This window comes from Siniperca chuatsi, linkage group LG11 (genome assembly GCF_020085105.1).
Source record: "Siniperca chuatsi isolate FFG_IHB_CAS linkage group LG11, ASM2008510v1, whole genome shotgun sequence".
Lineage (NCBI taxonomy): Eukaryota > Metazoa > Chordata > Actinopteri > Centrarchiformes > Sinipercidae > Siniperca > Siniperca chuatsi.
In genome coordinates, this window is record NC_058052.1 from 21,943,673 (window position 1) to 21,962,265 (window position 18,593).

The following is an 18,593-nucleotide window of genomic DNA, read 5'->3' on the forward strand; positions in this document are numbered from 1 at the left end:
AAAACTGGGATCTCCAGAACCATTTAGACCTGATTCAGAAGCTGTAAAGATATTTTCAACCAGATACAGCTAGAGATACACTACGGCGTAAAAGTTTGGAGTCACCTATTATATTGATGTTTTTCTTCTTTCCTTCAATAATGGCTATTTTAACATGGATAAAAACAGTATAATTATACACCAAATGTATTATTAACATTTGAAAGAGTTTTAGAATGATTAAACGATTAAAACTTCCGTTTAGTCGATGTCCCCAGAGTGTTGCATGACAGGGGAAAATACTGTTGTAACCATTTTTTCCCCCAAATACTCTTCAACTTTTTATTTGTTTTCCAGTCCAGGAAAGCGTAAGCGACCCTGGATCATTTCTGAACCACAACTATGCTTGCAAATGGGCATGCAATTTTGGGAACCTGTTTTTCTTTGGGCCCTCTGCAGTCTACTCAGTGGTTAGATAGGTTTAAACTGTGATTTCAGTCGATAGTATGTTCAGCTGCTATTCCTGATCCAATTCCAACAGTGCTAACCCCAGACTAACCTACTATTTCTATTTTGAAGCTTTAAGAATAGCTTTGCTAAAGCAACACACCTGTTAATTCCAGCTTGTTAGAGGCATTATTGTGCACTTGACACTGAAACAGGAACCAGTTTCTATTTAAATCTGCACAGATTTTAATGGTAAGCTTCCAATTTCTTTTACCAGTGACTGCTGATTTCGTATATTCGTAATTAACTGTTGCTCAGAGGTATCTTTGTCTCTTTCTGCCCTTTCAGTTGTCAGTCTGGTTGAACCATTGTACAGCGTTTTGTTCTCCATGTACAAACATCTATTTGTAAAGAGGACTTTCTACAACCTACAAGCATGAAAGACCATTCAAAAATATACAGTATTCCTCTCAGCCATCTGACTGTACTGAATCAAGCTTTTGTGGCAGGCGACTTTTGAGCGATTTACAATATTTTAACATGTAGGCATTCTGTAAAGTTATTTTTTACCCTCACTGAAACAAATGCAGGTATGTAATGTTGTGTCATAACTTAACAACAAATAAACAACCTGTTTTTCTTCCTGTTTATACAAGAAAACAGAGGACTTTATTTACATATATAAGTAAAACTGTAATTTATCCAGTTAAAAGTGACCAACTCCAAATGCTCATTTGGTAACATGACATGCCTTAGTTTTAATCGCAGCACGTTTTGCCATGAGTCAGTCCTTTTGTCAGCTGTCATAAGGTGTTAATGGTTTTAGGGCATCAGTGACACAGCAGAGGACTGAAAAGTGGCTCAGTTTAATAATGTAACGCTTGTTCCCCAATTAAAATGTGCCAATTATCTCAAGATCCTGTGAAAGCTCTCCAGCAAACACTCTTCATTATGGTCGAACATTTATGAATTCACAAACAAGCATATTATTATGCTGCTCATTCCAACTCGTTTTTTCACTATACAAAACAACAACCACTGAACAGGACCTTATGTACGGTGGTTATTAAATGTGGCGCCTGTGTGGAAACCTAATAACCTGTCAGTCACCTTAGAAATGATCACCTCCAGGATTTTAACTCTGTCGCAATCTAATGGCAAAAGCCTGAGCAGACATAGCACTAGTACAAACCTTCCAATTTGTAAGCATTAAGATAAATATATTTTTGTTTACAATCACCTAAGACAAAGAAAAGCAGCAAATCCTCTCATTTGAAAAGCTGGGAGCTGGAATTAGCAGATGTTTGGCATGAAGGCTTGGAAAATGACTAAAAGGATTAATCAATTATCAAAATAGTTGCTGATTCCTTTCAATCAGATAATCCATTAATCGACTAATTGTTTCAGCTCTATGTACTAATGCCAGCACAAACTCACCTCATCGACATTTTCGAAGGCGTTGATGACGTCGTACGGCAGGCAGGACAGCAGGTCGATAACAAACCAGGTCTTCAGGTAATTCATTCGAATCAGCTTGGGGTCTGAGATGACCTCGCCAGCGGGTCCAACGAATGTGGCGTGGAAGTTTAAAACGATGTCCACCAAGAAGATGACGTCCACGATGCTGTCCACCACCAGCCACGTCACGTTGTTCTGCTTTGTCTTGAAGGAAACGTTGTAGGGCACCATGATGGCTGTGTAGAAGGTGAGGATGAGGATGACCCAGTCCCACGTGGTCTTGAAGAGGCAGTAGTGCAGGATGATGTGAGGAGGGGTTTTGGGGGTCTCCTGCTTGTACTGAGGTAGGATATCTGAGCCGAGCTGCAGTACCTGCCAAAAAGCAGTGAGTCAGGAAAACTCAAACACAAACAGACAGATAAATAAATATACACAACAGGAGGCCAAAAATACCGCAACTACAGCTTTAATTATGTCATCCTGATGGTGACTATAGCTCACCTGCTCATAAGAAGTGCTGTGTAAGTCTTAGAAGTTGACCTGATTTAAAAGACTCCTCTGTTTACAATTGTCCAAAGTTTGTTCTCTAGTACAGTACAAAAATAAAATCATATGTATCCTCCATACCTCAGCTAGGCGGGAGTGCTTGTGGACATTCTCTCCTTTGTGAACTGTGGGCTGCAGCTGTTGTAAGACTCCTCTACTGCTTGTTAGAGCTCGAGTCAATCGGGCAAACTTTCCCCAGCCTGAGGATTATAAACACATACAGCATGCTCAGTCTTTAACAAGTTTTCTGGTACTGTATATTTCCTGGGGTAACAGCATGTTTTCTGAGCTTGTGGAGTTGTGAAAAGACTCATAGAATCAGGGTCTGAAAATACTTTTTTCAGTATTGAACAATTGCTAAGAACTTGATAACTACCTATAACCTAGATTATTGCCTGGGCATGCAGAGCATCAACGGCTTCAAAAAGCCTCAGGTTGTGTTTGGATAAATTTGATGATATCTGACTGACTTTATCTGGAACATATTACAGCTGAAAAACATCCCAATTCAAGAAACACATTTACATGTTCTGTGACACAACCTGGCCAACAAGCCCTTATATCTAAATCTGATATAAGGACTTTATTATTATTCATGTTAATACATACATTTTTTTCCACTTCCAAATTTGTAGTCTTCAGCCCCAACTGACGCTGACTCAAGTGACATCACTTAAGGCAAATTATCAGATTTCACAGAGCTCCCCCTGGGGCCACAAAAGGCTTTATAAATTTTTTTTTTTTTTCACAAATGCAGTTGAAGACCTGAAAACAGACTTTGATGTGTAAAATCTGTGGAGTTCCCCTTTAAACAAATCAGTTAGAACTTTTAGTGTGCCTTATTAGAAAATGGTACCAAACAGCCAGGCTGTTCCAAAATTACCTCATATGAGGGCTTTCTGATTTGCTGCTGCTATGGTTAAGGTTTTTCTTCAGCTATATGGAGCTTTATAGCTTCTTTAAGCTGACGTTTTTGTTTTCTGGCCTGCAACGCAAGAGCTCACTGCTCTTATTAGCGTTGTTTTCGCCTGCAGCAGGTAGCAGTTTTCAGCAAAAAAAAATCCCTAAGAGTTGGTGGAGACTAACCACAGAGCGGAAAGGAGTGTGAATATTGCACTCACGTTTACCAGGTAGGACTCCAAATGACTGCTAATGTTGCTCTGTCTATGCTGGATGCATAAAAAGTCAACTGTGTTGTGTTTACAGCTTGATTCTGCTGTCCCCAAGTGGCCAAAAATTCTTTATTGTAGGTTTGAACTACTTGGTTAAGGTTAAAGAGAGATTGCGGTCATGGTTAACAGAAACAAATGCTGACTGTTGATAGCATACAAACCCCAGTCAGACACCAGCCCGACCTCCTCCCTGACACTTTTGTTGCTGCAGTATAACAACGCCACATTAATTTTTCATTTGCTACTGAACGCAGTACAAATACTGTACAAATGTCATATGAACAAAAGACTAATACTGTTATGTTACTGGTGAGGACTGTCCTAACTTAGCTTATGTGGGCTACTGCATTTTTTGTCTTCATAGGATTCTTTGCCTATAGTCCCCACTCTCCCATGCTTGATATTGCTGCCTGCAGGACACACCCCATGTAAGAGAGAGGGCCCAAGCTAAAGTCTTTACTGATGCAACGTTTTTTAGCAGACTGCTACCTGTTGATGCTGACGCCTGAACTACAATCTCAATTTCATGGCAATTTCACACCCTGTTTTTGTCACTATTGCTTGTTTGTAGTCGCTCACTTGCACTAATACATGTTCTATTTTGGCTGTCTTCAAAGGTTATACGGACCACTGAATAGTTTTTTGTGTTGTTTGCTGATAACCATCATGAAGGGGTGCGTATTTGACTGAGTGGGTACTTGCCAGAGCAGATGCACAATGAACAGGGTCGAACAGTGATCGCTGGCAGACTAATGTTGCCTCTGCCTCTCTCATTTTATAAAAAAAATCATTTCATCAGACATTTTTGATGGATTTTATTAGCAGAATTAACTTTCATTGGCAGCTTCGGGAAGGTATCCCTTTTGATAGAAGGCATGAAGTTGAACAAATTAAATTAGTTGACTCTAACCTTTGGAAGAATCGTCTTCAATGGGCTGTTTAAAGGCTGTGATGTCACTGAACGTGCAAAGAAACAGGACCACTTTCTCTTGTTCATTTCGAATGGGTGCAATCTTCACAAAAAACCAAACAGGCGTCCCTGAAAGTGAAAAAAACAACACATATTTAGCTGCATCATCTGCTTATTTTTAGAGGAAATGACAGAGTGCACATATAGCAGAAAGCTTGATTGCATAGTGTAAACTGAAATGTTCTGGACTTTCAAAACTTTCCATGTTTTCCTGTAACACCTGCAAGCAGAGGGAGGTTACACCTGCAAGTGGAAACAAATACAGCATCACATTTTTCTGGGGAAGGTTTCTCTGGTCTGGCTCTCAACCAATTAGCACATTTCTACAGAGGTAGAAATGTTCTGGGCTGCCTTTGAACTCGGCTGTATGTTACACAGGCTCTGAATACATTTGCATGACAAGAGAGTGGAACTTCACATTTTTTACTTTCCTCACATATGGCGTTGCTACTTACTGTTCTTCTTGTACATCAGTATTTCAAACGAGTTCATCTCATAATTTTCGAATGTTAGTCGCACTTTTTCCGTCGTGTCCTTGTCCGTGAGCTCCCCGTACATGAAGCTGGCAAACACAAAGAGAAAAAACGATTTGAATATTTAATAGACAGCGGTACATTGGACAAGCATGCACATTCTTGCACTAAAGAGTGCTGAGGAAGGCTAGAATGTGTGAATATCTTAATGTGTTAGTTGCCAAGTATTCCCAGGTTACAGTGTGGTATTTTGTTTTGTTCTTCTTTGTTCTGTTCTAACCTTTTTATATCAATGTATTCAATATCTTGTCTTATCCATGTTTTCCTCTTAAATTTATGATATTTTCTAAAAAACAAAACAAAATGATATGCAATATATCAAGAGTTACATCTAAACTGTGCAGACCAGTTATTGATTGCTACTTACAGGTCTCTAGAGAGGTACACTGCAGAATTAGGCTGTATTAAATATAGAGTCAAAGTAGATTAAAACTCAATGAAATGTATCCTGAAAGTATAAAAAACATAAATGCAATCTGATATCTAATTGGCCAAATGCAAACTACTTCCCAAAAACAAATTAAACCTGAAGATGGGTCAAGCAAATATGAGCACATTTAACCATGCTGCAGAGACATTCATCTCACTTTGCTTGTTACTGCCATCCCTCAGTGGCAGCCTGTTCCAGCATGATCCAAATATAACTCTGAGTTTGTTATGAAATACAAAAGGAAGGCTAAATTTAATGAGACTACATTCTGACGCTGCAGAGACTTTTCAGACCAGTGCTTGATGTAATATCACTGATGACTGTCCTCTCTCTCTCTTCTCTCTTTCGGAGCCGGGAGGAATGTGACTTTCTTCAAAAGAAAAAGATTGAAAACGATTCCTCAAATGACTTTCACGTCATGAGTGAAAAATTCCCACAGGTTTGCCATGTCACTGTATGTTTACAGGATCCAGTATAACAAAAAACACATACATAATTGAAAAGACAAGGAACACAGTTCACAGCAGTTGAGATGGAAATTTGATTCACACACATCTTCAGCTAAAGAGGCTCAGATATTAGACTTCAACACTCTGGGAAACATTTTATGTTGGAGCCATCCTCAAAACCATCAGACATGCACACTCTGTGAATGGTTTAATGGCCTCATAACCAGGCTCATGAAGATGTTTTTGACAGAAAATAAAACAAGGTGAAAGACCAAATGAAAGGTATACCAAAGGTATACAGGAATATTTGAAGAATAATGGAAGGTGGTAGTAATTAAAACTATTTATCATCTAACCCACTGTTCAAATTATAGGATTGAAGAACTAGAGACTTGGTTTATTTTTGACATACATGATTTTTACTGTTTTAAAATCTACCTTTATCTGAAAGTAACCAAAAGTTATTTTAAAACAGAGAAGGAGAATTTGATGTGAGAGGAATGTGCATGATTGAAAAGCAAAGACTCATATGAAAGAAATTCTGTATTTAAAGGATACAGAACAGTTGTAGGGAGGAACTGACAGTTTGGTGCACTGTGTAAGTTTAAACACGACAAAGAGTCTACAGCCATGCTAGCGGCTCTGTGGGGCTGTACTTAGGCTTTGAGCTAAATGCTAACGTCAGTATCTACAGCCGAGGGTGACACCATTAGTTCCATCCAATAGTTGTTGAGATATTTATTAACTATGGCAACCCTACTGGCCAAGTTCCATAGCAGTTTAACTGAAATTGCTACATCCACCAGTTTGTCAAGTCTGTTACCAAGCAAATGTTGACAAACAATCTCTTATCTGTGCCCCAAATGCTCTTGTTAGAGCATTACCTGTAGGCACTCTATTTGTTATAGCTGTTTTGTGATTGTTTTTATTTATGATTTGTTAATTTCGTTTACTGCTAACCAAGCTAGCAGTAGCTTAGTAGCTGTATGAGGCTAATGTGTCATACAACATTCTATCGAAATCTTAATTTTCTGTCGGTCTAACTGCTAGGCCTATCTGTTTTACTCTTTTGGACTCTTATGTGTATGTTCATATGAAAACATTATGTTGACCATTTCACTGGTAATACTCTACTATTTTCACTATACCTTTGGTCTAGCTCTTATTTATGGAATATTGTTTTCTGATTTTTAATCACTGTCCTTGAATTTGATGTCCAATACCGTTTTCAGTTTCCCAATTGCTCCCAGTAAAAACTACAACCACAATTCAGTCATTTACTTGAATTTATAGTAGTATTTATACAAAACCAGTAAATCCAGATCTCGAATACAGTCAGAAGATTTTAGGTGTGTTTTCCTTCCCCTTACAAACACAAGCCTCCACTCCATCTAGCAACTTAAAAATAAACCTAACACAAATCGTCACACACTCTGTTCAATATTTGTATTGGCAAGTGTTCTGAAGCTTATGCTTAGGGACCCAAGGGTCTAAATCAGTAATAGCTGCAGTGCTGGCTGTGACAAACACCATCTCCCACAACAGACGAAATCTCCCACGGTTGTCAAATCTGGCAGCACCAACTGTTTCCATGTGATCCTATTAATATCGTGGTTACTGACATGCTTATTACAGGCACAATAAACACAAGTCCAGAAATTGTTCGAATAGCTCGAATAGGAATACTACTCATTTTAAGAGTTCCTTTTATTCCTTTTGTGAACAGTTTTGGAGAGAGCACCCCGGGGATACTGTCCACCGTTTCACTGTTGCACGGTGATGTGGAAGCAGTTTCTGTTGTTACAACCTGATTACATCACAGATTTGTGTCTTAGTTATCTGGTTTCTAAATTTAGAGAAAATAAAATCTGCTGAACTGTTGAATTATGGGTATATCATATTAATTCTAATTGTGAGTGGCATTCTCATTCGCTTCAACATAACAGAATATGTTGTGATTTTACCTTACTCTGCTGAGATGCTCTGCTGAAGGGAATTGGGAGATGTAGTCGATTCAGGGTCTCCTCACAGGTCTAGTATAAAGAAAGGCCCTTGAGTACTACAAAACTGAGCTCCTCATACTGTCACTATTGAACATGAGCCCAGCAACCCTGTGGAGGAAGCTCACCTTCATCATTAAGGTCACTACCCAGCACTAATAATTGCCAATAACTTTGGTTCAGATATTCATGGTTCCCAAAGGATGAATCCTGATGACTTTGGCGATCCCCTGACTTTTCCTCTAGTGTCACAATGAGGTTGGCATTTGTGTTTTTGAGTGAAATGTCTCGACGACTATCGGATGGATTGTTATGAAATTTGATACACGCATTCATGTCCCCTCAGGATGAATCTAGCGGCGTCATCAAATGTCAGTTTGTCCAATACTTTGGTTTATGACTAAATACAAAAACAATACATACTAAATACAAAAACTATTGACATTCCCATCGGCCTCAGCTGTAGTTTTTGTTTAGTGCTAATTACAAACTTTAGCAAACTAACACACTAAACTAAGATGATGAATGTGGTTAACATAATACCTTCTAAACATCAGCATGTTAGCAGTAACATTGTGAGCTGACGTTAGCATTTAGCTCAAAGCACAGCTGTGCCTAAGTACAGCCTCAAAGAGCTGCTAGCATGGCAGTAGACCTTTCTTAACAGACTGATTCAATGACCACATTACTGTCTGCAGCTGTTGCCACTAACCAGAAGCAAATCTCACTATTTGATTATTTAAAAATAATAGTTAATGCTTTTGCTGTACTGCTAATCCATTAACCCCTCCGCTCAACCTTCCAATTAATAAGGATTTATGCAAAAGAATCAAATTTGAAAACACTGCACATGGGCAATGGTGGCATGTAGTGACTACTTGCAGTATAGTCAGTTGTTTCCTTTTCACTTAAAACAAGCCAAAATGTTCCAAAGAAAGTCTGAAACCACAAACATGAGCACAAACGCCAGCACGGGGAACGACACGATGCATGATCAAAAACTGTATACACCTGCAGCCGATTACATTATCCTCCTCAAACAAGTTTCTCTACCACTTACGTCAAAATAAGGATGCTCTGCCTTGTGGTTCAAGGTGTATATACAAATAAACACAAATAGATACATAGAATTGAAAATTGAAAACAATTATGAAATAAAAGTGGTATTTTCAGATAAAACAATGTCAAACCACTACAAACCTTCTACTAATAAGCAATGCAACAATATGACACAATGGTCTAAGTGAGACATTGAAACAAGCCTTGTAAAGCAAGCCATCCTGTCTCTGACTGTAGTATAACTGCAGCAACAGCATGATTATTTTAGCTTTGCAGGCAACATGAAGCTCATCCAGATTAACAAAATAGCTGTAGCCGTAACAAGTTCTTGCAATGTCACTGGCTAATCTTGTTTATCTAATACAGCAAAATATCAGTCAAATGAATTTAAAATATGCCAATGCCAAAATAATAATTATATATTGCGATATCTTCAAAACTAGTTTGGAAGTAAACAAAAAAAGCTATGTTTGATGTGATCTCGCCTTATGGAGATCCTGTAATCTATAAACAAATATGAGAATATATTTATAAAACAAACATCTTACCTCTTTAGCATTTGAAGACTGTAATCTTAACACATGTATACTAAGACACACAGATCCTCTTGCCTACCTGCAGGTGCTGCTTTTCTGCATCACCTCTGCTCTGTGGTACCCTGACAACTTGCAGAACCCATCATTGCTGTAGACGATGGGCCAGTCCACTATCTGAGCGTTTCCCAGGACGAAATTGGTATCTGTTTGAAAGTAAACGGGAAAGAAAAGGGGCAAATAACTTGAGGGGTTACAGTATTTGCTAAAAAGAACAATATACAAATACTTAAGCTATAGTTTGGGTTTGGAAAAGGTTGAGGCCTATTACATTTGCTCTAAATCAAAGTCAAAGATTTGGTGGAACTGCAACTGAAAAAAATAGCAAAGAAGTTACATTAAAATAATTACAGGACGCAACTAATACTTTGTAGATTCTCAACACAAATTGAGAGAAGCAAATATTTAGGATTAGAGTGCTTCAGCAGTTACACTGGGCCAGTATTGGGTAGGTCATTTTAAATATCAGGTAGCAATCAGTGACTTATTGAGTGACGATATGATGGAGGTTTTCCCCTCACCATGGCCACAAAACCTGAAATTTGATTTTACGTCCCTTCATGCTGTAGCCTATATGTTAAAAAAATGCTTTTTGTCTTGTTTAAAAATGTGTTTGTTTCGTAATGTTTCCCCTATCATTAAAAAGATTGAGTAACCCTGCTTTTAAGACCTAAGACACTTAAAGATTTTCATTAGTGTCCACAATACTTTACGGCCTATTACACACTCCACACAGGGCGTGCATACAGTATACACAAATGTAAGCCCAACACAAGTTCTTTACTTATGTAGAAAACATCCAAATATCTGCACCCTTCACTTTTTATTAGTAGTTGCTTAGTTATCAGTACTTTGTGTATATAGTGATTATTATGAAAAAAGTACTCCTTATTGGCAAGTACAGTCTATAAATATTAATATCTACTGTCATCAATTTTTAAGTGTCATGGAAAACAGGAGTGCATTAATTCTCTTATGGCATATTTTGCATATTTAAATGCCTCCAAGCCTAACTTATTCATGGTCAAAATGTTAATAAACCCAAATAATCATTGAGTTGCATGTACATTTTTAATGGCCTATTTTGCTTCCATCCTATTTTTAAACCTCAGCGATTTTATAATCAACATTCACAGACTGTTACTCAGTGTAATTACTTAAACTTGAAATGGTCCTCATGTCATAATACATGAAATTAAAAGAAAACGCTGGTGTTTTTCGTTTTAACAGCTAGCTTTTTAAACTAAGAATGATTGATAAAACATGCAAATGATTGCACTGTGTAGTATTTGCTATGGAAAAATATGTAAAATTTTGCATGAACTTAAAACATATGGCGCATATGTTCTGTATGTAGCCATTTGTTTTAAAATGACCAGGTCATTTTAAAGGCAAGAACATACATTACAATTATTGAGACAATTATGAATATGATTTGAACATGAAAACAGGCCATCAATTTTTGCCTTTGATTTGTAAGAAATAAAATAAGTGTCATATTTAAAAATACCATAATTGTACTTTTATTGTACAATTATGCAAGAGTTTGACAAATTAGACAATTACTCATTTGTGCATCTGCATGTTGACATTTTATATCAAATAAAAATCACTGTGCAAAACAATGTGCATAAAATGTGTTCAGCAAGCAAAAGCAAGGTTTTGTTCCATAGCTGGGGTCAACATATTACAAACTATGGATAGTTGTTTTCCAGATTCTTCTTTACATAATATTAAAAATACTTAAAAGTAAAACAATCTCAAATCCACATAATTTTGGCAAAAGGCAAAAACGCGCAGATGTAATGGTTTTAAATGGGACGGGAGAAGTGATGATAATTGGGATTAAAACCTCAAAAAATAAAAATCAGTATGGCAAACATGCAAACCACCCTGCTATGCACACAGACTACAACAATGTGACGACACAGGGGTGAAAGAGCAGGAGAGGGAATTCAAAACACCATAGAGAAATGCTATTTTATACCACATATAAACACACACACACAAAAACACTTAGATCACATCAAAATAAAACACATTGAAATGACAACTAAAAGCATGCACGAAACATTCCATGCCAACGTGTTATTTTACAATGATCAGACGAACGTTTATCTTGTGAGTAAAGAAGCATAAAATCCAAAGATTGTTATTAGCCCTGGATCATTAATTTACTGCTGTGTCGCAGAAATATTCTCACAAACATTTAAAAAATCTCAACATGTCTAATTAGTTAAGTGCTTTGTAAATTAACAGCAATTGGTATAGAACATTTAGTGGTACATTACAAAGAGATAGATACTGTAAGGAAAACATAAGCAGCACACCAAACTAAACTTTATAGTACCTGTCTGTCTATGTGACAGTGTCCAAACTGAAATTTTTGAAAAGGAAAGAAGGTTAACAGATTACAGTGAGAAACATCTGTTGAATGTCAGACAAAAAAAGATGGGACGTGTCAAGCAAAAGAGACAAAGGTGGTTACAACACTGCTTGGCAAGCCTCACTGTGTTGCTCTAACCAGAATGGATGCTACAGGCTAAAAACATGACAGTTTGATTACAGGAATCTGTATGGCAGCTAATTTGTAAAGAAACATATGCCAAGTATTACAGAAATAGGTGACTTATGCTAATTAAAGCTGCATTCATCAATTTTTCACCACTAAGGGGCAGATAAACTCAGAAACAAGCTGACAGACACACAGCTACAGTAGACGTTGCCTTATTTGTTGCAGCTAACACGTTAGCATACAGTTGCTTACTTACACATCCAGCTGACTTGGAGCAACTTAGCATTTATCAGATGAATTGAAGTCCAATATTCACTCTACTTTTAGCTTTGTTTTAGTCTCTACCAACTTCTGAGAGAAATATTTGGCTCTTCAGCCAATGGCTCTTCTAATATATCCAGCTTTCTGCAGCTAACATTAGTCGCTAACTTTGTCTGTCTGCTGTTTGGTGTTGGAAAGCAGGCAGACAGTGTAGTGTAGGTTTATCAGTTTGTCTGCTGAAAACATCTGCCTACTGCTGCTGGAAATTGGGTTGATGAGAACAGTGAGATTGAACCATACATTGAATGTGATGTAAATGTAAAACACTGATTAATGCAGCTTTAAAGGACCAGATAATTTTTTTTTAAACTACTGGCTATAAACCTTTTTTCATGACAGACTATTCATAGCAAGAACAGTTAGCACAAGTGTGTGACAATCAGGGTCCATGCCATGCACATAAAATACTTGGGGAATTATACTATACATTACAGTATGTATATATATGTATATATATATATATATATATATATATATATATATATATATATACATATATACACACACACATATACATATAGTATGTAATATATATATAGCAAGGGCATAGGTTTGCATATGGACAGTAGGGACATGTCCCTACTAATATTTTGGAAGGACAGAATTGTCCCTAATATTTGACCGAACTCGTTCACATGATCTTTGGAGTGAATTCATATTAGATAATTTCAATGTGCCCTCCCAGAGGCTACGTCAAATTACTGGCCCGAGATATATGTGACTATTGCACTGACGTAAAGGTGAGCTGCTGTAACAAACGAGTTTCCCCTCAGGGATCAATAAAGTATTTCTGATTCTGATTATTGCTTAGCTGTTGTTTCAGAACCATGGACAGCTGCTGTCGTGTCCCCACCAATGTTGAGACCAAACCTATGCCCTTGATTTATAGATTCACTGTATATATACACTTTATAGATTTATGTACTTCCAAAATAGAGAAGGCCTATCATTCACTTAATTTAACATCCTAAATGACATAAGAAATGTTACTGAAAACATTATAAAAACAATCACAACAAAATGGGAGGACTTTTCCTGGAATTATCTCCCTACTAAAAGTGAGAGTGTAGTCGTGCACTTGTGTCTTTTATTAATTTGTTTTTTAATTGGTTTAATGAAATAAGGACTGCATCTTTTAAGGACTTTCTATTTTTTCCTTACAATAAGGACTTTAAGTTTGCATATGGACTGTCTTATGTCCACTGGACATTAAAGCTCCCCTCGGCTTTACAGAGCTTGTTTAACTGTCCAGCCTGCAACTTTACTGTTTTGGTTCACTCTCCCCGCTCTCATATATCGTTTCCGGCCACAGCAGGCAGCTGTTTTCAGTGAAAAACCTCTAAAAACCCACTGTACACTACCTCAGCACAAAACAGCAGACAGACGCAGTTAGCGACTAGCTGGTGAACACAGAGGATCATTTAGCAGTTAAAGCAAAAACAAAACAGCAAAAACAGAGCTAAAGAGTGAATATTGGACTTAATTCACCAGGTGGCGAGACACACAGCTCCAAATGAATGATAAAGTTTCTCCATAACTGTTAAATGTGTAAATAAGCTACTGTTTGCTAACAAATTCCCTACATTAACTTAAAAGGTGAAGATACGTCAATGTTGTGTTCACAACTTGTTTCTAAATGGCCAAAAAAAACCCAAACAGTTATTGCAGGTTTAAAGACTTTCAATGAGCCTATGTAAATATGCAGCAGTGTAGCAGAACCGTGGAGGCTAATAGTGCACAACTATAACCAGCAGCGCCAGTATGCTGTTCATGCTAGAAGTTGCTTCACTGTGCCTTAGCTGTTTATATTTTCTTTGCTGCTCCTCACCTATCAACGTTTCAGCATACATGCAAACAAACTTTACAGTATAGCTACATAGGATCTAACTAGCTTAATTTTTGATTTTGAGGATTTCAGGGGGTCCTAGGTGTCAATTAAGACCCCCTTATTTCGCACATTGGCTACATTTCATGTTAGTGGTCTAGTTCCAGGTCCTTGGTATTGTCCATGTTTGCTTACTGGCATTTTTTACTGACACTCAAATGGAACAGAGCCATCATTAATGTTATTAGTTGCACCTGTGCATTTCCTGCTATGACAAGTGAAAATGTCTGCTGAGAAAAACTCTGCATGTAAAAACAGACTTCTGTATGTTATTCTTGATATTTTGACTTAAATTTACGTGGTGAACTACTGGACATGAAAATCTACAATAGAGACAAAAAAAGTTAACACTCTGATCTGGAACATTGTCATCAAAATGTATCGCAGGGTTGGTTATTTAACAATGAATGATTGAAAGTTATATCTCATTGTTTGTGAACGCCCACCCACCACTGTGTCTCTCCACTGTTTTTCAGTGGCATCCTGCAGATTATAGCCTTGGCTCTTTTGTTTCTAGCTTGCGAGAGATTTACTGCTCGCTAATCCATGGACCGCCCAAGGTCATGAGGAAAACGTGTGCATGTGCTTTTGTTTTTAAAGGGTGGATTTAAATATATTATACACCTTAGGGATCCAGATTCTCACACTGTTCTTCTAAACAAAGTCTCGGTCTTGAGAGATACATTCACCCTTTCTGAACAAGTTGTTCCCTTCTGTCATAACACATTTTATGTGCAACAGGGGCAGACTGACAGTGAGGCCAAAGGAGTGCATACAAAGACACACATGGTGGTTTGGCATACTTCTGGGGGCACTAACTATAAATGATTCAGAAAAACCCCCCCAAACCTAACTTTAACCAAACCCCATTTAAAAAATAAGTCATTAAAGATAAAGCTAATTAGTTGGTGTGTATCCAATATTGTCCCCAAGTGTGGCTCGTGACAAACAAACACACACACACAAAGCTGCTGGTTCTGTTTCACAGCTAGTTGTCCAGTGTCATAACTCTCCAGTCTGTCCTGTCACTTCCTATTGGATCTAATAATCCCGAAAGGCCAAAGAATTACTGATTCCAAAAGAGTTTGGTAAGTTTCAGCTTTCAAATGTGGTTAATTGTCATCACATCTGGACAGCCTACTGTACACTAATTGGCCAAAAATGAATCCCATTTGTCTCAGTAACAGAACAAGTTATATACTTTTTCTTTTGTTGACAAATTAACACAAAGGAAACGTGATATTTGTTGTGATACTGTTATACTGAATATGTTTTGAATACTGGTTTAAACCGATAGGTCTGGTATGTGTGCTCAGAGTTTTCTAACTTTTTTTAAACAAGCTTAGATGAAAGCCAGGACAGTTTAAATTATTCAACCATTTTAATCAATTTAACCACAATAAATCTAAATCCTGTCTACTGGTTGATGGTGATTTCATTGGTAATGCCTGTGCTATAATGTCCAGGCTGGAAATCATGAGATGGTGCAAAGTCGTTTAGGGCTTATGTTGTTTCAGTGGCGCTATTATCCATAATATTAAAGATGCAAAAAAAAAAAAAAAAAAAAGAAAGAAACGTATATGCCTATATGCAGTAGTCTTAATTAGGCACAGCTTGAGGTTTGGTTAAACAAATACGACCTCCTAATCAACACTTATTCAGACTCTATTGGTTAATATTTAAAGGCTATAAGACATTAGCAACAAAAGCTTATTAGTTTAATTTCAAACCAATCTGTAGCTTAAAGGGGTATCGTTTTCACACCGGAGATCATACTGATCTGACACAATTCTGCACTTTGACATGTTTTTAGTGATTTGCTGGAATATTTACACTTGACTTGCATTCGCATAAAGAAGAAAGTAGAAATCCCAAGTAGCCTATCCAGACACGACACTTCTGGTCCATATCATTTTTCAATTAAATTAAGACTTCCAGTGGCCTTGTGTAATCAGTCGTAAATTTAACATGCTGCCTTTTTCGCTCTCCACACACTCCTGCAGGGACTCCCAATTGGGAACATTCAAGTCATTCGGAAAATTAATAATCTAATTGAATTAATGGGATTTACATGAATCGTGAAATTTTGAAACCAAAACTTTTCAACGCACATGAATGAAGGTTTAATCACTAATTAGCATCCTTCATTTTTAGTCAGTTAGTTGATTGGCTTGATTAGACAGGCTCTCGGACAATTCATGTGCCTGGTTTCAAAGACAGGCTCGATTTAGTTTGAATGTTTAAATATTTCAGTTCAATGCACCATATTAACCCGCATCCTTACCGTTCGACCGTCTGACAATATTCTCCAAAAAAGTATTCTGAGGGGCCACAAGTCCCCTCCGACCCCCCGCCATCCTGCTTCTTCACTCAGTCGTCTGCAGGTGAATCTTTATGAGACAAGATGAGATAGAACTTTATTTATCCCGAGGGAAATTGTCGTTTACTCCTCAATCTGCCGCTTGCCTTCATGGTCTCTCCGGCTCTGAGAGGCTGCGTGGATTTCTTTAGAGAGGGGCTGTTTGTCTGGTCTGCTCATTAGCTACCTCCTCAGCCCGGTGCGGTGCGCTGGCGCCTCTTGTGAGACACGCGCCTCATCATCCAAGAGACGAAAACAACGCATGGGCGCAGCGCGCGGGAGGGGCCGCGGCTCTGCTCCTCCACATGCATCACTAACAGGACCTGGAGCTCCATCTGCTGGACAAAACAATGTGCACAAACTCCAGTGGTGGAACTATGAGGACATTTACTCAAGCACTACACTGAAGTAACATTTTGAGGTACTTTACTTGAGTAATTTCATTTTCTGCTACTTTATAGGCCCTACTTCTCCACTACAATCCAGAGGGGAACATAAGCTACTTTTTTTTTTTTTACTACATTTATTTTACAGATATAGTTACTAGATTTATTAAGATTTTACATAATAACACATATGATAAGCCTTTAAAAATGCATTGTTAAACCTTTTTGGCTTGTGGCCCCTCTCACGTTTCAGATGTCTGTGAGTTATTAGAAGTTTCACTAAAGAGAGATTTCATGAACCTCGTTTAAATAACAAAATTGCCAAATTGTCCAGGATTAGAAAGTAGTCCAAAATAAAAAACAATATAAATGTGTGGTAGAACTTTGTTTTTCTTCTTTCTCACCCCATTAATTATCTCACAACCCCTCAGATTTATCTCATGACCCTAACGTGGGGCCCGACCCCTAAGTTGGGAACAATACCTCGACCAGCTACAATAGTAAAATGCTGCTTACACATTGTTGCATTAGTAATAAAAATCTAATATCACATATAGTGACATATCATTCAAGGGCCATTTTTCTGCAGAACAAGTACTTTTACTTTTGATACTTCAAATACATTTTGCTGATAATGTTTCTGTATTTTTCCGTAAGATCTTGAATGCAGGAGAGAAAGGTAAAGATGGTTTATGACTGTCTTTTGCTGCAAATTATTTTATTATTCTACTTGTCAACAAGATAATCTCCTTTATTTGTGTTAGTTGTTCTGTTATTTATTGACCTGACGCAATTCAAATATATATATATATATATATATATATATATATATATATATATATATATATATATATATATATACACATACATACATACACACACTGTAATATCTACAAATTCAGGCAATAGGTAATATTTAGCAGATTAAAACAGTGAACTGTGTTAAACAGCTAATTTCAGTTTGGAGTGTTTAACCAAACTGAGAAAAACAGGGAAGCTTCCTGCAGTTGACCCAGGAGGATTCTGGTTAGTCAGTTTTTCATGGATTAATTGCTTAGTCAGGTTCTTGAAATGGGTGTCCCAAAGGAGCAGCAATACTGAGACATGTGGATTTTTTCCCCTTTGACTCCTGCAGTAGAATTGGCCCTTTCAGAGACAGCATTTTCCCCACCAGCTCATTAATCCTGTTCAATTATTTTGGACCCTGCAGCGCCCACACTAAGGCAGTCCTAAAATGATGCTTCTGGTGGCAACATTTCCATAAAAATTAAATAGACAGCACAAAGGTCAGTATGAAAGGTTTCTCACACCTGGGGTTTATCTGAGAGGACTACTGGTTTTTATCATCTGTTTGTTCATTGGGTTCACCTGTTGTCGCAGGTGTAAATCAGACAGGATGGCTACTATGGAAACCAACAGGGACTGCAGAGAAGCACTGAATATCGCTGTTTTATAGTTACAAATAGCTGAGCCATGCTGTTGTTTGTCCAC

The 18,593-nt window shown here is 37.6% G+C and overlaps 1 protein-coding gene across 6 annotated transcripts in view; it reads right to left on the minus strand.

The window, feature by feature from the left end:
- kcnh1a (potassium voltage-gated channel, subfamily H (eag-related), member 1a) overlaps positions 1 to 17,859 on the minus strand; it is a 51,669-nt gene extending 33,810 nt beyond the window's left edge. For 2 of the 6 annotated variants that reach the window (XM_044214572.1, XM_044214569.1), the window contains exons 1-7: positions 16,642 to 17,859; positions 11,987 to 12,013; positions 9,659 to 9,782; positions 5,028 to 5,134; positions 4,513 to 4,641; positions 2,512 to 2,630; positions 1,864 to 2,256 (exon numbers count right to left, since the gene is read on the minus strand). In XM_044214572.1, the coding sequence (XP_044070507.1) occupies positions 1,864 to 2,256; positions 2,512 to 2,630; positions 4,513 to 4,641; positions 5,028 to 5,134; positions 9,659 to 9,782; positions 11,987 to 12,013; positions 16,642 to 16,714 (972 nt within the window). In that variant the 5' untranslated portion in view covers positions 16,715 to 17,859. Of the gene's footprint in view, positions 1 to 1,863; positions 2,257 to 2,511; positions 2,631 to 4,512; positions 4,642 to 5,027; positions 5,135 to 9,658; positions 9,783 to 11,986; positions 12,014 to 12,407; positions 12,446 to 16,641 lie in introns of those variants that run through there. The other 4 variants (XM_044214574.1, XM_044214573.1, XM_044214570.1 and 1 more) reach the window with 3 other exon arrangements.
- Positions 17,860 to 18,593: the final 734 nt, after the last annotated feature.